Raw genomic sequence first — 25,852 nt, 5'->3', positions numbered from 1 at the left:
AATTGCTTGGATGTTGCATCTCAGATTTTTTTTCCCCCCTTGCCCCATCTGAGGACCCCGAGAATACCTTCCCACATTCCAGAGGTAATTATTATTGCTATTACTATTATTCTCCCATTTATTTTGAGTTTTGAACTTTTATTTTTATTATTCTAATTAATTTTTAAAGAAAAAAATGCAAGCCGAGACATATATTGATAGATACTGTTTTTGCATAATTTTTGAAAAATCACATGGAAAAGTTTGTTTATAAGTAACAGAAAATTGGGGAGGAGTGCCACTCAAAGTTAAGTATTTTTAGTTCATGTGACTGCAAACTTTAATCTGTTTTCCTTGAATTAAGCACCATTTAATAAAGTTGGATTTATTTCTGAGTAGATTTGCTTAGGAACCTGGGAGATTCAAGCACACAATTCTGTTGAAATTAAACATGCTTAACTTTGGATTGATTTTGTTCCAGGTGATTGCTATTCAAAACATTTGAATAAAAAGGCATTCTACAAGTCAGAAGTGTATGCAATGATTCCTGAAATTTAGATAGTTAAATTCAAACTTTTTATCCCAGCTGGGTGTGTGCATTAATGTCTTCAAAAATTTCAGCATTTGTCATGGTCCTCATCTGGTATTCTTTTCTAAATAAAAAGTTGCTATGGAACAGACAGCATTTTGGTGTGTTATTTCAAGATTTTTTAAAGATACGCTACTGATTATCCTGTATGTTTTGTGATTTCCATTCTATTTTCTCTTTGCAACTCATGAAAAGTTTATTGTTAAACATTCTGATCATAAAGAAACTGGGGGAATACTGTCTGCTCTCTGCAAGATTTTGCAGAACAGACCAAGGAGTCTCTCTCTCTCTCTCTCTCTCGTATTTTATAGCTCCTGCTTTGGAGTTCCTTTTGTGGAAACTGTGGACAAATCTCCCTCTGCATAGACAAATCCCTTCTGTGTTGTCTTTCGGAGGAGATTCAATGGATTTTAAAATGTGCTGTTTTTGGAAGAGATTTTTGACTTTCTGGTGTTAGAAATGTTAGCCCATTGTAGCAGAATAAAGTAAAAATCCAGTAGTACTTTAAAGTCAAACTCACACACTTTGTTATAAGCACTGGAAACTGCACAGTCAAGCACTGGAAGCAATGTACAGTCAAATGAACTTGCCTAACTTTTCTTACAAGAGAAACTGGTAATTTTGTTGCATTATTTCGAGTGCCATAATAGTTGTGCATGATTTAGCAGACTTATTCAGTACTGCTGTTAAAAATCCCAAAATGTATTATTTTCGGAATAAAATCTGAGTTGAGTAGCACCTTATACACCCACCAAAATGTTCAGGGTATAAGCTTCCATAAGGCAAACCTCAGTTCATGGAATGACGAAGGCAGTACCGAGGTCATACACTATTTCATTCTATTAAAAACAACCTGTACAGGCTACATTCCACATTTTTATGTGACAGGTTAGCTGGTATCTGTCAAAGAGAGCTTGGATTCATGTGCTTGGACAATTCCGGTGGTCTTTAAAGCTCATGGGGACTTGAATTTTGTTCTGCTACTATAGAATGACACAGTATCCAACTGACACTACATTATTCTTAATTTCTTTCAAGTGTTACCTAGCTGCAGTGGGATGCATTTTTTTCCAGTTTAGTTCAGAGGCTCCGCATTGAAGTAACGTTTGCAATACAAAATTATCACCAGGTATGTTCATATCAGTTTACTTTGGCATTTAAAGATGTGTGGATTCCAACAGCTTCTGTTGGAACTAGCCTACATGAATAGCAGGTCATGAAGTAAAAGAAATACTGGAGTCTTCAGATACAGGATTGCGTAATCAATTGTTCCATCTTTACAAAAACTCCCAACACTAACAAAACTCAATACCACAAAGAAGGGTTGTAGCCTAGCCTTTCTGTCAATATTCTAGTTTTGAACATAGGATTATTTTTTAAAAAGAAGTCAAGTCAACTCAGTTTCACTCTGAAGTCCAGGAATTTTTTTACTTCATGAGCTGTTGTCTGTACTCAAAGCCTCATTAATATTTCGTAAAAAATAGTTTTTCTTTACTTGTTAGTATGTTTAAAACATTTATTAGCCACCTTTCTTCCTTACAGAGATTATAGTAGTTTACGATGGATAAAATACATAAAATAAAATTAATTCAAAATTATAATTTAAGTAATGGGCCATTGGGTGAGGGGAGAAAAGAATGTAAGGTCCACAGCCCACCACAGAATTTTTAAGTTCAATGGTGTTGTTAACTATGCTTAACTACAGTGGTGTACCATCAATGGGAACATGGGGTATCCCATTTCCCTGGGCGCCCTCCATTCTGTCATGTGGGGGGTGCCCAGCGGCTCTCCATGTGACGGAATGGTGGGTGCCGCTTACCTGGTGAGGTGCACACTGTGGCTGCAGGCTGGCTCCCACCCCTTCCAGGGCAGGCACGGTCTCCAATACAGGTGTGTGTGTGTGTGTGTGTGGGGGGGGTGGCAGCCAGCCCAGGCCAGGAGCCTGCCAGGTGCTCCTGTCCCAGCTCGGGCCGGCTGCTACTGCCCCCCCCCCACCTCTATCGGAGGCCGTGATGAAGCGCGACCTCCAATAGAGGGGGGAAGCAGCAGCCAGCACTGGGTCAGAAGCCTGCCAAGGGCAAGGCCTTATAGGTAAGATAACTTACTTATACCCTGTTTCCCCGAAAATAAGACAGTGTCTTATATTAATTTTTGCTCCCAAAGATGCACTATATCTTATTTTCAGGGGATGTCTTATTTTTCCGCTCCATAGCTGCATGCTCTGGTCGACAGGCATTCTTCCAAACAAAAACTTTGCTACGTCTTACTTTCGGGGGATGCTTTATATTTAGCACTTCAGTAAAATCTCTACTACGTCTTATTTTCAGAGGATGTCTTATTTTTGGGGAAACAGGGTAGGTAAGAAGTCTAAGAAACTGACTAAAATAAACGAGATTTTGGGTAATGATAAATTCAATAAGAACAAGATCATCTCTACCTAAACTGCATGATACACAGCAAAGTTCCTCTTCTCATTACCCTTCAGCATGCAAAATCCTTTCTTAATACCACATGCTAGAGACAATTAAAGCACATGTGTGCATCACACATTGACTGCAACATCAGCTGATGTTTCTCACGTGCACACACAAGCACAACTGAACAACTGCAGGCTAACTTGGTGCATTACTTCGCATTATGGTTGCTTGCCAACCTTATGCAATGTTGGGATCATTGGTCAAATAATGAAATGTCGTTTCCAAAGCTAAAAATCTTTTTCCCACTATTTGTGACTGTAATCGCAAAAGTGAATAGAATTTCTGGCCCCTTCCGCACACGCAAAATAATGCGTTTTCAAACCACTGTTTGCAAGTGGATTTTGCTATTCTGCACAGCTTCAAAGAGCACTGAAAGCAGTTTGAAAATGCATTATTCTGCTTGTGTGGAATGAGCCTCTGAAAAAGTGTGCAGTCAGTGCACCCTCTCCACAGGCACTGGTAGCATTAGGTTGCACACTGTGAATATGATTGTTAAAACCCACTAATGGCCTAATATATGTGGTGGAATTTACTCCTGATTGTGTATATGTGACTTTTTTTGTAGCTTGGGAAGGAAAAGGATGAAGATAATCCTCCTGTATCTATGCCTTGCAGGCATGTCTTGTGCAGTACTGGTGAGCATGTCAGCATTAGCCGCTTAGCAATGCTTACTTTTAAAACAAACTTGCTTCTGTATGTGACCTCAGCACTCCTGTTCATTTTTCACTTTAGCTGCGCAAACCTCGCAGAGCAGGATTTGGGAGTAAGAGTGAAGAAGTAAGTGTGTCTCATTGTCTTCAAAGGTAAAACAGAGGGTGCTTGACAATCAAAGAGGGTCAATTTAGGGTTGCCAGCCTGAGGCTAGAAGCTGGTGGGAGAATTCCAGTGGGGAGGTGCAGGGGGGCAGCCAGTGATTTTGTGAGCCACATTTTCATGTAGAAAGCCAGTACTCTATGATTTAACCATAGATTTTTGGGAGAAAGATAAAACTTTCCCTAATGTAAGGACCTCACTTCTGGGTCATTTATTTATTTATTTATTTATTTATACTTTAAATTTCTATCCCGCCCCATCCCCGAAGGGCTCTGGGCGGCGTACAACATACAATGGATACAGTCATAAAATATCATAAATAGGCTAAAACTTATAAAAGCAGCAAAACTAGCTACACATTAACATATAAAATGTAAAATGAATAAAAGCATAGATATAGGTATAGGTGACGCCCGATACCTAATATTAAATTCTTCCCCCTAGAGAGGAATGGCAGATCTTGATAGATGTTAAAGGCCCAGGTGTAGGGCCAGAGAGGGGGGGGGCACCATCAGAGGCTGGTCTCTCCAAAGGCCCGGCGGAACAGCTCTGTCTTGCAGGCCCTGCGGAACTCACCAAGGTCCCGCAGGGCCCGGATAGCTGGTGGAAGAGCGTTCCACCAGGCCGGGGCCAGGGCTGTGAAGGCCCTGGCCCGTGTGGAGGCCAGCCGCATCATCGAGGGGCCGGGAACCACTAGCAAATTGGCCTCTACGGAACGAAGAGGCCGTGTGGGAACATATGGGGTGATGCGGTCTCGAAGATACGAGGGTCCCAGGCCGCGTAAGGCCTTAAAGGTCAGCACCAACACTTTGAAAACGATCCGGAACTCTACTGGAAGCCAGTGCAGTTGGCGCAACACAGGCTGAATGTGATCCCAACTGGCGCTGCCTGTGAGCAAGCGCGCCGCCGCATGTTGGACCAGTTTCAGTCTCCGGATCGAGCGCAAGGGAAGGCCAGCATAGAGCGAGTTACAATAGTCTAACCTGGAGGTGACCGTTGCATGGATCACAGTGGCCAGGTCCGCTTGGGAGAGGAAGGGGGCCAGCCGCCGGGCCTGGCGAAGATGGAAGAAAGCAACCCGGGTTATATGGGCCACCTGGGTCTCCATAGAAAGAGACGAATCCAGGTGGACCCCCAGGTTGCGCACGGAGGGGGTCGGCGCCAATGTGACCCCCTCCCACACCGGCGGCTGAAAAGTCCTGCCCCCCCCTCGCGGCCAAGCCAAAGGATCTCCGTCTTCGATGGATTCAGTTTTAACCTGCTCTGTCGCAACCAACCAGCAACCGCCTCCAGACAATGCTGAAGAGCCGCAGGGGCGGCGGCTGCTCCCCCCTCCATCGACAGAATGAGCTGAGTGTCATCCGCGTACTGATGACAGACCAGCCCAAAACTCCGTACCAGCTGAGCAAGGGGTCGTACATAGATGTTAAATAATAGCGGGGATAATAGCGCCCCCTGGGGTACACCACCGCGAAGAAAGCGGGCACTTCCGGGAGGCTTGACTCCTCGCGCGACTTCACTTCTGCTGATTCCGACCCGGAGAAACGAGGTAATCCATTGAAGGACCGGGTGCCCCGCGACTCCGGAGGCTGACCAGGCAGTGGGTCAAAAGGTCGCGGATACGACCATTACATCAAATGCTAACGCGTAAGATCTAACAAAACCAGCAGCGCCGATCCGCCTCGGTCAAGAGCCTGTATAACAAGAGTGTGTTTCAGACGGGCCCTTAACGCAGAACAGTCTCCGTCCCATGCTCAGCACGGAAGCCGGACTGGAAGGGGTCGAAAGTCGATGTGTCATCCAGAAAGCCTTTGAAGCTGCTCCAACACCACTACTCTCAATTACCTTCCCCAGAAACCAAAGATTCAGACGGGCGGTACGCATTGGCCAGATCCCTTGGATCTAACGGTGGTCTTTTTAAGAGTGGGTGGACCACTGGCCTCCTTCAACCCATCCGGAAAGACTCTTCGTGCTCAAAGGCGAGGCATTCGATGATATTCAACAGATGGGGTCACGTGAAGCTCCTCCCGGCAGGCTTTTACAAGCCAGGAAGAGGCACGGATCCAGAGGGACAGGTAGTTGGTCTAACAGCAGCTAAGGCCCTGTCGACAGCCGCTTCAGAGAGCAGGGAAAACTGGAGCCATGGCAAGGGCCCGAAGACGGGCAAAGGGAGCCTCCAGTCTTCGCTAATTGTATCCAACGTAGGGGAAGGTCTTGGCGGAGCTTATCACAGCGACCTTATCCGCATAAAAGCTCATATAAATGCCTCACAGCTAATGCCTTCAATTGAGAATTTTGAAGAAGAACCCTCCGGATAGGGAGGTTAAAGACCGAATTATCACCGGAGACAATTGTGTCTCGGCGAAAGAGCTAAGCGGATGCTTTTGAGAGGAGGAGAAGAAAGCTCTCTTAGCCTCGCCTTCGCCGCCATCTCATAGGCTTCTCATAAACGCCCTATAAGATGTTCTCATACCGCTTCGTCATTACTCCATACTGCGCTCTAGGCGCCTAAGCTTCCGTTTCATGCGGCGTAACTCCTCCGTGTACCATGGAGCACGCCGAGAGCGGGGGCGTAGAGGTCGCCGGGGGGCAACATACTGGATGCCGGCATCAGAGAGCCGGGAATTCCAGCGTCCCTCTACCTGCTCATCGAGTGTGCCGGTGGAGTTCAGGGAGTCCCGCGAGAGGTCATTCAGGAAGCCAAGTGCGGATCCATAAGTCTCCATGCAGGCTGGCGTAAAATCAGCCACGGTCAGCCCTAGACAGGGGTGGTGGGGCATGTCCATCCGGACCGACAGGGCGTAATGGTCGGACCAAGGCACTCTGTCAATAGAGGATACAACCAAGTCAATCCCCGACCCAAAGACCAGATCCAGCGTGTGCCCGGCCTCGTGAGTGGGGCCCGAATTTACTAAGGAGAGGCCCAGCGTCGCCATGGATGACACCAGGTCCGCCGCCGCTGTACATGAGGCGGCATCGGCATGGACGTTGAAGTCCCCCAAGACAATAAGTCATGACAGAAGTGACATCATGGTGCTGTCCACAATGCTGATCAACCCCATTTCTCCCAGTAATTTCCCCCTGTTGACCAAGTGAATAATGGTAGGAAGAGCTGGTGGGGGTAGAAGACCTCTCTAGACATTATTGTGTACTACAGGGATTCCCAACCTTGTTAGGTCTGTGGGCACTTTTTTAAAATGGTGGCCATGGGAAATGGGACCATTCACAAAATATTGGTGATTCCAAACCAAGCATCCACTTATAATGTGGACAGTGATTTCCAAACAGGCATTCTTAGCAGACCTGAAGAGGGTGACCTCCTGTGGTATTCTAAAGCACCCCTGCCAGGATTGGCTGGTTGATTTGAAGTGCCCAGAAACACACTAGCAGATACCACATTGCAGAGGACCATTTATTGCATTCATATGCTGTCCTCCTTCCGACATGGAATTCAAGGTGGCTTTCTTAGGTTTTCCAGCATGTCATTCATCTAGAACTAACAATACCCAGTTCTGCTTGGTTTCTAGTCCTGCTTGCTGAATTTGGTGCCTTCCAACCATGTCCTGGGATTCCTTTCATAGTGTGGTCAGGCTGAATAACACGATCAGTGTTCCTTAGTTATAAAGCTTTTCTAGTTGCACTCAAACAACAGAGGCATTAGATATACAACCTCCAAGAGAGGTGTAATATACTGAGATATGCCTTTTCAATGCATGTGGGGAAAAAATCTCCTTAAGAATGAAATTGTGAGCAAAATTTCTATTATGCCCAGATTAAACTCTCTAATTTTTAAATTCTGACCTATAAGGGTTGGGTAGTTTTATTTCTATGGGTCTTGGATTATGGGCGGCCGCCCCATAAATCCATAAGCACCATCAAAGTCCATATATATTCATACTGTTAAGCTAGGTAACTGTAGAAGAAGAGAAGAGTTTGGATTTATATTCCCCCTTTCTCTACTGTAGGAGACTCAAATGGGTTTACAATCTCCTTGCCCTTCCCCCCTCACAACCAATACCCTGTGAGGTAGGTGGGGCTGAGAGAGCTCCGAGAAGCTGTGACTAGCCCAAGGTCACTCAGCTGGCGTGTGTGGGAGTGTACAGGCTAATCTGAATTCCCCAGATAAGCCTCCACAGCTCGGGCGGCAGAGCAGGGAATCAAACCCGGTTCCTCCAGATCAGAATGCACCTGCTCTTAATCTCCTATGCCACTGCTGCTCCTACTGGTACTCAATTATCTACTCAACTTGGCTAATTTGAAAAAATAATTGGAAGGTTTTCATGCTAAAAGAAAGTTTAGCATTTTCCGCATTAAAATGGTTACTCATTAACTGATGATGGATACTACTGTGGGGCTACTCAACTGAATGTGATTTCAGTGAAGTCAGACTATGGGAGGTGGCCTCACTTTTCCATGCAAATGAACAACCACAAGAATACATCCATCTGTTGTGCTGTATTATAGTTTGTGGTCATCTGGATTCAAATGAAATACTGCCTAATAAGATTTGTTTGCTCACAGATGATGCAGTTTGGTCCATTTGGGTATATGAACTCACCACAAGTAAGTCCACTGTTTCCCTGATTCTTGAAACATATACCTTATGTACTAGTGTATCTAAGTTATTCATCCTCTCCATTTCCATGTTGAATAATTTTGAGATGGGGGTGGGAAGAAGCTGCCACAAATTATGCAACAGGCAGAGATAGACTGAGAGGCTAAAATGCCCCTGGAAAAGAGCCCTGTCTCCTCCTGCCACTATACCCCCATATCTACAGATTAAGACCATGAATAGAAGAGAGGGATTTGGGTGGGGGGTTGGAACCCTGTTTGCAGAGGTTTTGGAGGATGTACTATATGACCCTATACCAGTGGTGGTGAACCGATGGCACAGGTGCCAGAGGTGGCACTCAGAGCCCTCTCTGTGGGCACGCACAAACAGAGTTCATCATGTGGGGGGGGGATCTAGGTTGGTCTGGGCTGCTGGGCTCAATTATTAGCATTAAATGTAAGACCTAGTTTTGGGGAAGCAGTGTAGGTAACCCTGTTAAGCGCTGTTAAACCCCACTGATTTTCATGCAAAGAACTAAAGCGCGATCCTTTACCTGGGAGTAAGCTCGGTTGCTGGCAATGTGGCTTGCTTCTGAGTAAACCCTCCAAGGGTCGTGATTCACCCGTTCGAAGAGTTGCATGGTTGCTTCAAAGCAAAGCCACCGACTACCACCAAGCTTACTCCTGAGTAACGCACGCCTCGGAACCAACCATTTTTTCTCAGTATTCAGGTTAAATTGCCGTGTTGACACTTTGCGATAAATAAGTGGGTTTTGGGTTGCAGTTTGGGCATCCGGTCTCAAAAAGGTTCGCCACCACTGCCCTATACCCTGTTCAGGCCCCACCTCTGCCTAAATTCTGCCTTCCTCAGGCTCTACACCCCAAATCTGGTGATAAGAGCTGGCAACCCTAAAACAAAAATAATCTCTGCAGTGCAAGACAGGTCATAGGAAGTCCCTCCCCCAAGCTTCCATATAACTGTGAATATAGTGTTGAATGATTGGTTTTAAGTCTGTCCATTACACCTAATGCCAGTCAGTTCCATACGAACAGAGGTGCAGCTACCGAGGTGTGTTATGAACTTGATTACTGTGAATGGTCCTACCCCATAATTCTACCTCAAAGTGTCACCTGAATAAAGCCTGGGATTTGACAGAAGAAACTTAATGATCCTTTGTTGACAGTGAATGATTCCTTCAATGAACAAGTGTAGATTCTGAGATAAGTGCTTGGCAGAGAGTTGTTTCTCACATGCAGTTCTGTAGTTGGAAAGGGAGACGGGGTTTTCAACTAAGATTAGCTGATACTGAAGAGGACAGCTTTGAAGGGCTGGCTGGACTGGTCTCTAAAATCTGTGCCATTTGCTTTCAGAAGCATACTTGCTTGCACGCCAATCAATGTCTTGTATATTTATAAATAAAGACATAAGTCTCTAGGGCTCTGGGATCTGAAGGAAGCAACCCTGTCACACTGGCTCTGGAATTTCTTAAGGAAGGAGGAAGTGTATAACTGAAGGAAATTTCCATAACTTTAGCAGTTAAGCACCATGACAGTAATGATTTCTCACCATATGTTTGGTTTTTCAAAATTATATTTCAGCTGACTCAGTTGGCACCTTTCTTATATGGCTACCGCCCAAGTTCTCCACAGTTGTTCCGTCAGCCTCTGCAGAAATTTTTCTTATGGCCACAACAAACACCAGTACATCAAGCTGCTAGGCTGCCCGAGCGCAAACCACACCAAACTCCAGTGGCCAGGCAGCCCATCCCCAGGCCACAGCTGAGGCCACAGATGCCACAGCTGAGGCCACAGACGCCACAGCTGAGGCCACAGCTGAGGCCACACATGCCACGGCTGCCACACAAACCAATACAGCAACAGCCACATTCAAAAACACAAGTGCCGCCGAAGAAACCTCCAAATATCAGTCCTCCTCAAACTCACCCTCAAGAGCCAACACACCAATCCAAGGGGGTCGAGCAGCAACAACCTCAGGTAAGCAAGCATCTCTAATGCCCTAAAAAAAAGAGAATAAAGTCACATGTCCAGTTGTATTCAGGTTGGTTATTACAGCAGATGTTAAATACAAAGGCAAAATCTGCAAAGGTAAGAAGTGATATGAGATAAAGCCCTTTCCAACCAGAAATTCTATCTATTGATGGGTATATTTATAGATAGTGGGGTGCTGTGTGGTTTCCGGGCTGTATGGCCGTGTTCTAACATACACATGGCCACACAGCCTGGAAACCACACAGCACCCAGTGATTCCGGCCGTGAAAGCCTACGACAATATATTTATAGATACTTTTCCAATATTTACTCCATTGATTTAATGTTAATATAGCATTGTGATTTTTAGCCCACTCTATCATGCTATTCATCACTATTTCTGCTTCCGTTTTTTGTTCTAATAGTACTTTATATATTTTACTGACCATTTTTGTGGTGTTCATGGTCATTAGTCCATTACATTCACTCCATGTAGTTGATATTCTCCATACCTTCTTGTCTGTTTTCATGTTATCTGAAATTTGTAAGTAAATCGACCATTGAAACATTACCAGTAAATGTTATTTGTTCATGAGGGTTTAAGGATACTTCCGTTATCACCATTAATTCTTGATAATTTGGCCAGTTTTTACTTTTGTTCTTATCCTTTATTTGAAATGCCTCTATACGTGAGATCCAGATTGATAATTTGGACCAAATTTTTTCCTGTATTTTTTCCTGCATTTCATCCATATCTTACACAATGTGCTTCTTATGTAGTGCATCTTAATCTCTTTGTTATTTTCCTCAGCATTTCCAGAGTTTGGCCATAAATAATGGTGCCAACCTTTGGTCATTCTGAATCTCTCTAACGTTAGCATAGCATCATCTTTTAATCTGACTCATACTCTAACCCATGTAAATGCTGGTGCATCGTGATAAGTTTGTAAATCTGGAAGTGCATAACCTCCTCTTTCCCCCCCTCAATTAGATTTTTATATTTTATCTTTGGCTTCTTTCCCTTCCAAACAAACTTTGTGATTTGTATCTTCCAATCAGCAAATCATTTGTTCGTACTTATAGATGCGATGTTTTGAAACAGAAATATCATTTTGGATAAAGCTGCCATCTTAAATAATGACATTCTGCCATATAAGGAGAGATTCATTTTTCCCAATTTATCCAGACTTTTCTTAATTTCTTTCCATGTTTTAATATAATTATTTTTATTAGCTAATCATTTTTATTTTCAATTATTTATTCCTAAATATCTTATTTTTAACTATGGTATTTAAATTGAAGTGGTTCTTTCAATAATGTACTTTTCTTGTTTAGAAAGATTTGTCATAATCATTTTAGTTTTATGTTTGTTGATTTTGAACCCTGCTAAGTTACCATATGATTGAATCACTTCTAGCAATTTACATATCGTATTCCTGGAATTGTTTAAAAATAGAACTACATCATCTGCATATGGCCTAATTTTATATTCTCTTTTTTATATTCAAATTCTTTTATATCTTTGTCTTTTCATATTAAATTCAACAGTATCTCCAAAGTTGTTATAAAGAGTAGCGCAGAGAGGGGGCATCCCTGTCTAGGAGCAGCAGTGGCGTAGGAGGTTAAGAGCTCATGTATCTAATCTGGAGGAACCGGGTTTGATTCCCAGCTCTGCCGCCTGAGCTGTGGAGGCTTATCTGGGGAATTCAGATTAGCCTGTATACTCCCACATACGCCAGCTGGGTGACCTTGAGCTAGTCACAGCTTCTCAGAGCTCTCTCAGCCCCACCTACCTCACAGGGTGTTTGTTGTGAGGGGGGAAGGGCAAGGAGATTGTAAGCCCCTTTGAGTCTCCTGCAGGAGAGAAAGGGGGATATAAATCCAAACTACTCCTCCTCCTCCTCCTCCTCCTCCTCCTCCTCCTCTTCTTCTTCTTCTTCTTCTTCTTCTTCTAGTATCTTGTTCTATTCAAAACCTTTCAGTATTACCGTTGTTTACTTTTATTTCTGCTTCTTGTGTATTATAAATATTTCGAATTGCAGCTTGAAAGTTTCCTGTTATCCTCATTGTTTGTAAAGTTGTTAAAAGGAAGTCCCAGTTGACTCTTTCAAATGCTTTCTCAGCGTCAACAAAAAGTATAGCTAATGTATTGCTAGAATTTATTTTTTCCAGCTTCTATAACATTTAATATTTTGTCGTCTAGGAAGAAATCCTGCCTGATCTTTATGTATATAATTATTGAGCATTTCTTTCAGCCTCTCTGCTAGAATGCTTGCAAAAATTTTATAATCTGTATTTAAAAGAGATATGGGTCTCAAATCTTTCGGCTTTGGTGTTGCTGTTTCCGTCTTTGGAATTAGTGATATAACTGCTCGAGTCCACGAGTGAGGCATAATTTGACCTTTAAAAATGTCATTGAATAAGTTAAACAGATGATTCTCCAATTCTGTCATGAAAGTTTTGTAATACAGTGCTGTTATTCTGTCTGAACCTGGCATTTCATGTTTTAATCTTTTTATTGCCTGCTGTATTTCTTCTTTAGAGATGTTTTTATTAAGTCTCACTTTCTGCTCCTCAATTATCTGTTTTATTTGCTGCTTGTCTAAATACTGTTTACTAATTTGTGGTAATATCTGTTCTTTCTTGTATAAGTCCCTATAAGAGTCATGAATTATCTTTTGAATTTGATCTTTGCTAGTTATTATTTTAGAGTCTTTCTTAATTTTCGTTATCATTTGTGATTCCTGTTGTTTCCTTGGCTTAGTAGATACCCATTTACCTGGTTTGTTGTTGTTCACAAAGCTTTTTTGTCTTAGATAAAGTAGATTTTTGGTTATTCCATCTGTCATAAGCGCTTCTAACTGGGTTTTTATCATCTTTATTTTATGTTGTATTTCTGCATTTCCTTTTTTAAATATTAATCTTTCTCTAGATCTTTTAATTCTTTTTCTGAATTCTCTTTTAATTTCTTTTTCTTTAATCTAGCTTCTTCCTTTATTAAGCAACCTCTTAGCACTGCCTTGAGAGCATTACATAGTATTCCCTTGTCCTTCATTGAGTTTAAATTAATATGCCAGAATTCTTCAATATGCCAGAATTCTTCTTTCTTATGTTTTTGTGCATTCTTTATATCTCAGAGTTCAGTCTCTCATTTTCCAGTACAATCTGCTCTTTTATTCACCAAATTCCAATGTAATTGAATTATGATCAGATATTATTCTCGACCCAAAATTTATTTTGCATGTGTGTGCTAGTAAAATTTGTGATGTTCAAATCATATCTGTTCTAGAATATGCTTGTTATCTGGAAGAATGAAATGTGAGGTCTCTAGCACTATCCCCTTCCAGTTCTCTCCAAATATATTTCAATTCAAGGCCATTTATCATATCAAAGAATGATAATGGAAGTTTGTTAGTATGTTTCCTTCGCAGCTTTCTTAATAAATTATCATCTTTGTCTTTCTTGGCATCAACAATATAATCCAGTTTTCTGCTGAATTATGCAATAATTTTTATATAATTTTTTGTAAAACTGCCTTTTATGTTCATTTGGTTCATACACTCCAACTATCATCACACTCATATTATTTCAATGTATTTCTACCTTCAAATACCTTCCTTCTGGATAATTTAATAATTCTTTAGGGATCAAATCATTTTTCACATATAGAATCACACCTCTTTTCTTTTTCTTGTGTCCTGTGTGGAATAAAGTTCCAAGTTTATGGTTTACAATGTATTGCTCTTCCACTTTTTTGATATGAGTTTCTTGCAAACACATTATCAAGTTCCATTTTTTTCATACAGATTTGTGATGGATCCAAGGAGACTTCCAATGGATTGGTGCTTGTGATGCTTTGTAGTCCATCTAGTATAGAAGAGCCAATGATAGGGGCCCCTTAGGAGAGCCACTTAAATAGGAGGATAGTTCCTTAGGCTGGAGCAAGCCTTCAAACAAAGTTAGTGGAGTGGAAGGGTAGGAAGTATGAATTAGCCCAATATTATTACCCTTAGTTTCTCAAGTCCCTACTGAGTCCATCTCTCTGTACAACAACACAACACAAGCCTTTATTGGCATATAAAACAGGACAAATTTTAAAACAAAACAAGGTTAAGAAATACAGTTCAAATTACTAATTTCCAGTATAAAATTTGCAACAGTTTCACAAAAGAGTACATCAGAGCTGTTCAGGAGATTGGGTATCTTATAACACTCATGCCACTGAGAACATTGCAAGAAAATGGAATTCATGTATTTCATGCGTATCTTATTGTATTTAGGGCATAGAAACAAAGAATGGTCAAGTGTTTCAACCGTAGTCATATCACATGAACAAACTCTTTTAGAACGTTCCATATTCTTAAATCTTCCCTCCAGCAGTTAAATTCCTTTGACAATTCACAAAATAGTTCTCCTTTTAATTACACTGTTCAGTCCATTTGCATTCCAAGATCTAATTCTACAATTCACATTGTTTTTAATTTGAAATTTACTGTGATACTAATTTAATGTAGTTTGTAACATGTCTTTATAGTGTGAAAGAAAGTCTTGTTCCTTGGAAGTGTCTGTGATATTACAGTTTCTCATGTTAAACTGGAAAGCTAATCCCTCTGGACAATTCCACTGATAAGTGATATTGTTCAGTTTTAACACTTCTACTAGATTTGCATATGTTTTCCTTTTGTGCAACAAAGTGAGTGGAATTTCTTTAATAATTATTAATTCTTTCCCTTCAACATTTAGTTTTTGGATAGAGTGTATGTGCAAAACCTCATCTCTTAAATTTTTTCTTATACAGTTTATTAGTATATCTCTCAGTAGTTTCCTTTCTTTGGCTACTTTCGAGTTAATAGGCTAAAACATTCATTTCCATTCCATTAAGCTCAGCTTTCTTCTTTTTAACAGTTTCCTTTCATACCGAAGGACCAATGACTTCTACATGAAGTGTATCCCCTGACCAAGCAGACATGGCACATCTAAGTTAGCTTTATGTATACATATGGTCACATCGGGTTAGGCCCTGACAGCAAATTGACATGGATCTGTGCTTTGCTTGACAATTACAGCATCAACTTATGTCCTTAGATATTTAGGGTTGCCCCTTTGCTCTGAGGCTAGCCCTTGGCATCTTTTGATGAAGCAGGAGTCATGGCAACTGCAATTCCTGCTACCCATTCTTTCTGCGTTCTTGTCATCAGCTTCTTTCCTCACCTAGTGAGCACACACACAGGCCTGCTCCAAACTGGGGCTGGGGGCAAGGAGGGAAGTAGCTATTTGAAACACTGAAGAAAACAACAATGGATATCCACAAGCTATTTCCTTTACCTGTTGAATTCTGCCTTCTGAATCTGCTTTGGTATCATTCACTACACAAAAAAGAACTTCAGAATATGATTTTTGTAATGCAGTAAAAAAAACCTCTTCTGGATAAATGAGCATTTGATGTACATTGTGGCCACTTTATGCCGAGTGGTTATGGCTGAAGATGTACATTGAACTGGTCATTTTATGTATTCACTGCATGCTGATTCTTCCATGGCTTTATGTAGCAAACTAGTCTTGCAAATGGGCTGAGGAGATGATAAAGAACATCTTAATGTTTTTGTTAAATTTGGGGCGACTTTAAGATTTCTTACAATTTCTTCAGATGTATTATGATTACAGAATTATAAACACTTAAAATATAATTTGTTCATATGCAAAATGTTTTGTCCTATACATGACATTTTCCGTTCTCCCTTCAGATATTGTTCCCAAATCAACAGCATCTCTGGAATTTTCCACAGGTGAGCCAGTGTTTTCTAATTCCAGTGGAGAAATTTGGCAACCATTTCCACAGCTGCTGCGTTTATTGAATAAACCTGGATTGATTAAACAGCACATCCAATTAATTGGAGAGTAGATTACTTCACAGCTCCATACGCAGCAGGTGTTTTCCTTGTAAAATATCCTTTTCATACACAGGAAGGATGGTCTCTTCTGAGTGTACTGTGACACACAAAATGCATTGCCTAAAAACCAAAGATAACGTTTTTTTTCTTCAGACCTGCTATTTTTTTCCATGTAAGTTTAATTGATTTAAGGTCAAAAGATTTATCAACTAGGATTCTGTTAATTATAGCTACTAGTTTTGCAATAATACCTGAAGCCTTAATACACTGATCTGTTCTCTAACATAGGCCCTTTCCGCACGGGCCAAAAACAGCGTCCCCAGGCCGCCGTTCGCACAGGCGGCGCTGCTGAAACGCAGCAGCGCCAACCTGGCTCCCCTTCCCCTCCCTCAGGGCGGCATCAGGCCACCCTCAAAAACACCCGTTTAAAGGGTAGTTTTTGAGTAAACAGCATGTTCCCGGCGGAACGGTGCGAACAGCACCGCCAGGAACATGCTGTTTCCCCGTCCCTCTCCCACTTACCTCATCACCGTTGTCACCCTGCTGTCCTCCTAAGACCCTTCCTCGCTGTCCTCCGACCCCTGGAGGTCGGAGGGCAGCGTGGGCGGGACTTAGGAGGCAAGCAGGGCGATGACAGCGATGAGGTAAGTGGGAGAGGGACGGGGAAGCCGCATGGAGCCGCCTCTCCTGCGCCGGCCTCTGCTGGGGCCGCTTGCACGCTTGCGTGCGAACGGCCTCCACCCCCACGCCGGCAGAATTCTTGCCGGTGTGAGGGCGCATAGAGGCCCGTGCAGAAAGGGCCATATAGTTAGGAAGGAAGTGATCATAAACTGGCCTGTGATTTAGTGGCCAAGATGAATTTAGTGCTGAAGAAGTCAAAGCCTGGACGTTTACTGGAGTATTAATAAAGCTATTCTGCTTCACACAAGTCTCTGAGTGCAGCATAACCATGGTGCTCTCCTCCACCTTTCTTGGCATCAGGTGTTTTTTGAAAGAAGAAAAAGAAAATAATAGTTTGGATATATGCTCCACTTTTTTCGATTGTAAGGATACTCAAACAGTTTAAAAACTCCTTCTCTTCCTCTCCCAATAACAGGCCCTTTGTGAGGTAGAAGAAGAAGAAGAAGAGTTTGGATTTATACCCCCCCCCCTTTCTCTCCTGTAAGGAGACTCAAAGGGACTTACAATCACCTTTCCCTTTCCCCCCCTGCAACAAACACCCTGTGAGGTGGGTGGGGCTGAGAGAGCTCCAAAGAGCTATGAGTAACCTAAAGTCTCACAGCTGGTGTGTGTGGGAGTGCACAGGCTAATCTGAATTCCTCAGACAAACCTCCACAGCTCAAGTGGCATAGCAGGGAATCAAACTCAGTTCTCCAGATCAGAGTGCGCCTGCTCTTAACCACTATGCCACTGCTGCTCTAGGTGGGCCTGAGAAAGTTCTGAGAGAACTGTGACTAGCCCAAGATCACCCAGCAGGCTTCCTATGTAAGAGTGGGCAAACAAATCCACTTCACCAGATAAAAGTCCCCCCCCCCCACTCATGTGGGAAAGCAAACCGAGCTTTCCAGATGAGAGTCCACCACTCTTAACCACTACAGATTAGCCTGTGCACTCCCACACACACCAGCCGGGTGACCTTGGGCTAGTCACAGTTCTTCGGAGCTCTCTCAGGGTGTTTGTTGTGAGGGGGGAAGGGAAAGGAGATTGTAAGCCCCTTTGAGTCTCCTACAGGAGAGAAAGGGTGATATAAATCCAAACTCTTCTTCTCTTCTTCTTCTACACCACGCTGGAGGAGCAAGACATCATTTGAGACCTCATGTGAGGGGCAGTATGTTTCATTCTACTTCTCATTAATAATTAGGAGAGCCGTTAAACAGTTCACATTTATTATCAATAACAAAAACAACATTATGCTAACATGTGGCTCTGTTTTTTCTTAAATTGTAGGTTTTCAATCAAGGAGGCTTCTACCCACAACTATTTAACCCATTTCAAGGAGTAAGATATTCTGTTTAAAGGCTTCATGCTCCTCAGGATTGGGGGGAAGGGTGCAAATGAGGGGAGTTCCATTTATCTTGGTTCCATGCTAAAGTTGTTTGGGTAATTAAAACGGGTATAACGTTCTGATGGTAGTGCCACTAACAAAATATGGCATGAATCCTACCACTTCACTGAACAAAGTTTGAAGCCTTCACTGAACAAAGTTTGAAGCCTTCTTCCAGTCTAAAGAGCCTTCTTCCATTAAATAAATCTTTCCTCCAATTTAAGTGGATGTACCACCGATAACTTAAGTAGATCTGCCACCTAAGTTGGAGGAAGACTTCAGACTTTGCCAAGCAGATACAATAAATACAATCAATGGGTAACATGCTTGTACTTTGGTGTGGTCCTAAATCTTCTTTGTAGTTTTGGGAGAGCATTTAAACACATGGATACTCTCTTGCTTTGCATCAACAGCAGAACGGTATAATTCTGTGGATTATGTAGCTAGGCCCTAAGCCACAAGAGGCATTGATCAATCTTCTGTGGCCATCCAAGATAGCAAATGTATACAGAAGGACTTTCTTGACCAGAAAGGACTTTCAACCTGGTGCCTACCAACAACGTTCCTTGCACCCACTGAATATTCATAGAAAGTGAGCAGGGCCAGACGGGGCTTTTGCCCAGCAGTGCTTCTGATTGGCCACTGAAGATCTGGTTGGCTATGCAGATTTTTTAAAAAGTTGCTTTGGCAGCAGCTGCCACCACAGCACAAAGATCTTCATGGAGGGGCTGAAAGTAAACGATGCCTCTGCAAGAAAATATTTTTAAACGCTATGCTCATTTTAAAAGGCATCAGAAGAGTTACTATTAGAATTATGCATAACCACACATTATGCATAACCTCACAACCACCTTTTGTGGTTGGCTCCACCTCCTGCAGTAGCCATTTTACGGTTGGCTCCACTTCCTGCAGCAGCCATTACAAAATGTCCTCTTTAGATAGCTCCATTTTATATAATCCTTTAGGAAAATACTGAAGGTTGCTTAGCCAGGGCTTTTAGAGTGATCACTTCATGGCTGTTGAGGTAACGTTTGTACTCTGTTTTTCACAATATGGATGCTTTAATAGAATTCATGTTGCTTAAATCCTGCATATGTCATCTTGGGATGAACTTTCAAAATTAACAGACCCACTGTAAGACCAAGAGAGAATCTTTCGGTAGCCCAGGATGCCATTGATTCCTCCATGGAGAATGTAATTTAATTATTTAGATAAAGTTTAGGGATCTGATTCTGGTAGAATGTATGAATCTACCTGAATATTCATTAAACTTACTTGTGTGAGGGAGAAAATTTTCATGTTTCAAAACACCACATTTACTTTCGTTCTGATGCTGATGTCTTTTACAATGCAGCCTTAAGGAGAGATATGTCCTTCTCAGTCTGTGGAAGAAATTGGACTTAAAAATATGTAATTCTGCTTAGGCTTGCATGATCATAGAAGCAATTCAATTTATATTCCTAAAGTCCTTCTGTTGCCTAATCCTTCCTAAAGTTAGATTTTTCTATTTCCATAGCATATGCCTGTTGGATTTGGACGGCCACCAATCAGCAATGAAGAAGGGGTAAATATAACAAATACAAGAGGGATAGTGTGTGTTAGGCTTGTAAAAGTTAGTAAAAGTAGGCTTGAAGATTCATATGCTCTGCCACTTGAGCTGTGGAGGCTTATCTGGGGAACTAGATTAGCCTGTGTGCTCTAACACATGCCAGCTGGGTGACCTTGGGTTAGTCATAGCTCTTCGGAGCTTTCTCAGCCCCACCCACCTCACAGGCTGTTTATTGTGGGGTGGGGGGATGGAAAGGATATTGTAAGTCCTTTTTATGCCCAAATAAGCCTGAATCCAAATTTTACCGAATATTTAAGGTATTGACCAAGCCTAGTCACAAGAGAAAGGATAATTCTGTCATCAAGATCTGCAGGATCCGTCCTTCATAAGTCAGCAATTGTTTCAGAGCTACTATGATCTTCAGGCAGACTTTGATTACAAAAAACAACCTATAAGTCACTAAACTGTACAAAGGCTATTATATTCCATACAACAAACCATACCTGTTGAATAAATGCCTGAAGAATAAACACCCTTTACTGAAAAAATGTTAAAAAAACCCCATACACATAGATATGATTTGATTTATTAACTGTGGTCATTGACCAGAACAAATACTACAAATAAATTTGCTATAGCATAATACATAAAACACATTTACAAAATATTAAAACACCTCTACAAAGCATTAAAATGTTACTACAAATAGAGATTTAAATACGGTAAGCAGTATCACAACAGTGAGGAGAGATCTATCTTTACTCAATAATTATTATATCAGAATATCTTCTTCCAATTATTTCTAATCCTAATTGCTAGCCAAGCATTCTTGGCAACTTTATAAGGTAACTCCTGGTTCGTATCTAATAGTAATGTTTTCAGTCTATGTTTCCTCTGATTGAGAAGGCAATCAATGAGACCTAATGACAATGGGTTCTTCTGTACATGACTGTCAATCTTGCAGTCAACTAGAACATGTTCTGCCGTTTCTGTACTCCCATCTTGGCAGTTACAGGTCCAATCTTCGGGGACCTAGTGTATTTCCATTCAATAAATGCTGAGGGTAGAGCATTATAGTGTAGAAGAGTAAAAGCTCTCCTATACTCAGACCTGGTAAGGTTAGAAGGGTAGGGCATCAGAGTAAACTTGTTAAGCAAGGATTTTTCAAAGCAGGGATCTAGTATCCTGTTAAGGTCGTGCTGCCTTTCAACATCCATGAACCCTTAATCTGACAAATGCCTTTGCCCTAATGTAATTCATAGGCAAAACCTTTTTGATGGGAGACAAGCGAACTTCTGTATTAGTGGCTTTTCACCAAGGTGCAACAAATGTGTCTAAAAGAATTAAGTGGGCTAGCCCCTTCTGGCAAAAAAGTAGTTTCACCAGGAACATTAAGGTAGCAACCCATAGTTTTCATCTCTACCTGCATTTGAGATGTTATTTGGTAGCTGTAAGGTTGTTCTCAGGGATTTGATTGTGTTCACTCCAGACTGTGGGAGTTACCAGTGATGCCTGTTGGGGCCCTATATAGCAGCTGGGCAAGGGGCTTGGCTTTGAATAACGTAATAGCAGTTGGAACACAATACATCTACATACAAGGTGATATAAACAAGAAGAGAAGAGTTTATCTCAACTTCCAGTGACATGTCCTTCTCGAGAGTTAGAGTGCAATCCAGATTTTTTTTGGGGGGGGGGAGTGCTGCAGTGGCCGGGGACAGTGCAGTAAAGGCAGCGCCATTCCTCCTCCAAAGATGCTTCAGGAATGCCATGAAATGTTTATAGTTGCCTAAATCCCAAGAAGAATATTTAAATATATATTTGTACAGTAAAGGGTGTTTATTCTTCAGACATTTATTCAACAGGTGTGGATCGTTGTGCTGAATATAATAGCCCTTGTACAGTTTAATAACTTATAGGTTGTTTTGTTGACTTTTGTACTGTATACCCTCCATTTTGTATCACAGACTTTGATTACAGTCAGGTTGCCCACTGCCACTGAACAGTTCTGGTTCTTAGGACTCCTAGCACATCTTCGAAGCTAAGCAGGGTTGGCCCTGGTTAGTGTTTGAATGGGAGACCACCAAGGAGGTATTGGGTTGCTATGCAGGAGCAAGCAATGGCAAACCACCTCTGTTCATTCTCTTGCCTTGGAGACCCTATGGAGTCACAGTAAGTCGGCTGTAACTTGATGGCACTTTCCACCATCAGTTTGCAGACTGCTGTTTGATCAATAGAAGCCTAGAATAGGCCTCTATATCATAGAACTGCAGCCACCACCATTTCTATTCTGCATCAAACTGAAACAGCAACTAAAAGAACTATATTACTTGACTGAATTACCTTGTGATAGCTTTATATTTTCAAATTGTGTTACATGTATTTGCAGACTCCATACTATGGATATGGCTATCCAGGACTCGGAAACAGACTTCCATATAATTCTGAAGAGTTCGAGCAAGACTATGAGAAACCCAAAGAAAAAGACCCCCCAGCACCCGATCCAGCAATCAATGCAACAGACACAAATGCAACTCTTTCCAATCCATCCAGCCCAGCAGGGAATGCTACAAATTCTGGGCTCAGTGCAATAGACAGCAGGACCAATGTGCCAAACCTTGAAAGTGTATTTCATATTGGAAATGGGGTCCCAACACTATCATCTACGCTTCAGGTCTCAGAAGGTGATGCAGCAGCACAGAATGGCATGGATCAATCGGTCCATAGGGCCAGTTCTCCAAATATCAACCACCTCATTCAAAACTTGCCTCCAGATAAGCAACAATCCACAGGAAATAGTTTGCATGTGTACAAGCCCTATCCAGGTGTGGATGATTCAAGACACAACACTTATATTTCTAGAGGGAATCCCTCTGGACATCCTGAAAACCCAACATATCCATCCATTTACGGAGAGAGTGTCAATCAGAGAGGCAATCTACAGAACATAAACAACAATAACCCATCAATAAATACCAGGCTTAACTCATATGGACAACAAGAGCATCCCCATTACCCAGAGAAGAACCCATTGGACCAAAGGCAGATGTTACCTTTTCCTAGCTCTGCTCCACAAAGCCAATGGAATAACGATCCTGTCTACAGAGATATGAATCTCAACAGTTTCCCACCTGAACACCGTTCCGTGGATCCACGGTTCAATACATTAGGACAAACTGACCAATCCTATTATACCAGGAAAGACACAGATTTCCAGCCTTCTCAAATGCACCAAGTGACCTCACTTTCCCCTCAAGGAGTATTTTTACCCACAAAAAGAACTTTGTCGGAGGCAGAAACTCACCAGTATCACTGGAAGGAGCAAAACTTGAATTCCGCCATTCATGAAAGAGGACAATTTCCACCTCCACGAAATCCTATATGGAACAAACAAGAGGACTTGCAGGTCTTCCAAGATGATCCTCCAAGATATAATTCAAGGTATTCGCCAGGTTACTTCAACCAGAGGGAACATATTTCCAACCCTGAACAGAGTCCCTATGACCAACCTTCCCGTTCCTTTTATCCTGATCAATGGGAGGGGAGAGAAAACTCTCCTGCGCTTGACTCAACAAACCAAAGGGAACCCCCTTTGTACTCTCCAGGTTTGCCTTCAAATCAGATAAACAGAAACTCTTACCATAGAAGTGATTCTTTTGTTCAGCAGGAGCATGAAACATATCCTCGGCCGACTCCGTGGGCCCATGAAAAACATTTGCTAGATCAGGATAGAGAGTATCGAAACCCTCCATACATTCCAACTCAGCAGCACGCATATCCAAAGTATTCCCCAGAAAATCCATCGAACCAAAGAAGAGGTAATGTGCCATACAAGGAAATTAGCCCATGGATCCCAGAAGAGCATTCTCCACCATATGCTGCAGAACACTTGAGGCAAACAGAAACTATCCCTTACCAAAGGAGCAACGCATTTGGACACAGGGAGAGGAATTTTCAGGAGGAAGGAGTAAACTCTCCACCACGTAGCATCAGACTTCCTCAAGGAGAATCACAGTACTCACGAAAAATCACTTGGGGGCCTCATAGGACGGGTTCCCCCGTTCAGAAAGAAGCTTCACCTTATTTTAACAGCTATTCCCCAGATTTCAGAAGAAACCCAACCCATATGGACGACACAGGGGGAATTCATGTTTCTCGTGTTAACATTGCAGACAGAAGAAATTATCCTGACAGACTGGGATACCTTGATGGTCACAGATCAATCACTTCATATCCATCCTCCCGTCGTTTGTGCTGTGCAGACAATTTCCCAGTGATAAGAGAAAGCTCACTGGCTCCACTGAGAAGTGTTCCTCAGTTCAGACTTGCACCATGGGAACAAAGAGGAAGTTCACATTATCCAGAGACTGAAGGTAGCCAACCTAAGCAAGTGAGTCGTACACTGTACCCATCTGGTATGCAGTCTTTGCTGGACACTGAAAAAAGCCAACCGAATCAACAAGAAAATCTGGATTTGTTTGGAGAGGACGTAGCAGGTCTGGAGAAGGCCTCACCCTGCTCCAAATCTCAATTAGGCCAGCAAAGTGGTCATGAAATCAGCCATGACACTGGATTAACACCAACTAGGAATACACCTTGTTATGGAAGAAGCATTCGAGGGGACAGGCATAGTATCCTCGAACGAATTATTCAACCCAAAAGAGAGCACCAAAGGGCAGCTGCAGTCAGATTTGTTGCCAAACAAGGCCCACCAGCTCATGGGATCAAAAGTGCAGATTTCGATAGTGAAGGGGAACAGCAAGCAGTGCTTGGGTTCAATAGGATCCCATGCTTGGTAAACCAGTTAAGGCAGTATTTATCCAGCACCACAGCTCCCTCTGGTGACAAACAGCAAGATCTGTTTTATGCAGAGAACCCCACGCTTATCAGAAAATCGTTCATCGCCTTGCCCGAACCACATCCCCTGTCTAGCACTAATCCTTCCAATGACACAGAAGAGAAACCATCAACGCCCAGTTCTCCTGGACTAGATTTGGCTGATCAACCAAATGAAAAGAGATCAGACTGTTTACTGCTCCAAAAATAAATGGAACAAAGACCCTTCCCTTTGATCTTGGGAAAACAAATGGCATTTCTGAACAGCATGTTCTTTACAGAGCGAGGTATTACATAAAAGAAAATCAACACAGCTGCATAATGCTGAGAAAAACAGAAATGTATAGATAGAACTGTGTATGTGTATAGAGTTTCAGCTTCTCAGGCCTTGCGTCTGCCACAGCGCACTTCCTTTTATGTACCTTTTACTATTGTTTTGTTTTTTCTCCCTTTCTCCAACACTCTGCTTCTGGCTTTCTCATAAAACCTAGCCAGGATTTTAACATTGGATGCAGTTGTGCAAATGGCAGGCAGAAGACACTGCAGATTCGCTTCCTTGCTATACACTGTTGTCTCTCAGTCACACTCCTGCTCAGTGGTGGGATTCAAACAATTTAACAACCGGTTCCAGTGGTGGGATTCAAATAATTTAACAACTGGTTGTTTACAAGCACCATTTTAACGACCGGTTCTGCCGAAGTGGTGCGAACCGGCTGAATCCCACCACTGCTCCTGCTGCTTCTTTAAAAAAATTAGCTACAACAGAACCAACACACACACAAGTTAAAGTGGCACCATCCATCACTCGTGCAACCACCTCAGGTCAGGACATGACCCAGCCTTTGAAAACTAGTGGCATGGATAGTTTGTGTCTGCACTGACAAATTCCATGGGTGATTCTCCCTGGTATTGATGCATGGAAGTAAAAGAAGGTGCATATGTATCAGGCTTTCCCCTTCCCTTCTGAACTCATTTGCACAACAGGATAAATGCTTTTGCAAACATCAATAACAGTAATATTATGGACAGTATTGCATACCCTTTCCTTGCTTAGGGCACTCGTTGCTTGTTTAAAACCAATGTACTTTTCATTTTTTTTTCTCTGAAGCTCTTTGGCATTAAAACACATTCATTGTT

At 42.3% G+C, this 25,852-nt stretch overlaps 1 protein-coding gene across 1 annotated transcript; it reads left to right on the top strand.

Moving 5' to 3' along the window:
- Nucleotides 1-25,852, top strand: ENAM (enamelin). Its single transcript, XM_048504424.1, has 10 exons — nucleotides 1-84; nucleotides 1,607-1,697; nucleotides 3,611-3,680; nucleotides 3,778-3,822; nucleotides 8,380-8,421; nucleotides 10,009-10,404; nucleotides 16,143-16,184; nucleotides 18,237-18,287; nucleotides 19,850-19,897; nucleotides 22,269-25,852. The coding sequence occupies exons 3-10, from the start codon at nucleotides 3,627-3,629 to the stop codon at nucleotides 24,924-24,926; spliced, it is 3,336 nt and encodes a 1,111-aa protein (XP_048360381.1). The 5' UTR covers nucleotides 1-84; nucleotides 1,607-1,697; nucleotides 3,611-3,626; the 3' UTR covers nucleotides 24,927-25,852.

Source organism: Sphaerodactylus townsendi, linkage group LG07, assembly GCF_021028975.2.
Source record: "Sphaerodactylus townsendi isolate TG3544 linkage group LG07, MPM_Stown_v2.3, whole genome shotgun sequence".
Classification (NCBI taxonomy): domain Eukaryota; kingdom Metazoa; phylum Chordata; class Lepidosauria; order Squamata; family Sphaerodactylidae; genus Sphaerodactylus; species Sphaerodactylus townsendi.
This window is presented reverse-complemented; position numbering and strand designations above follow the sequence as displayed.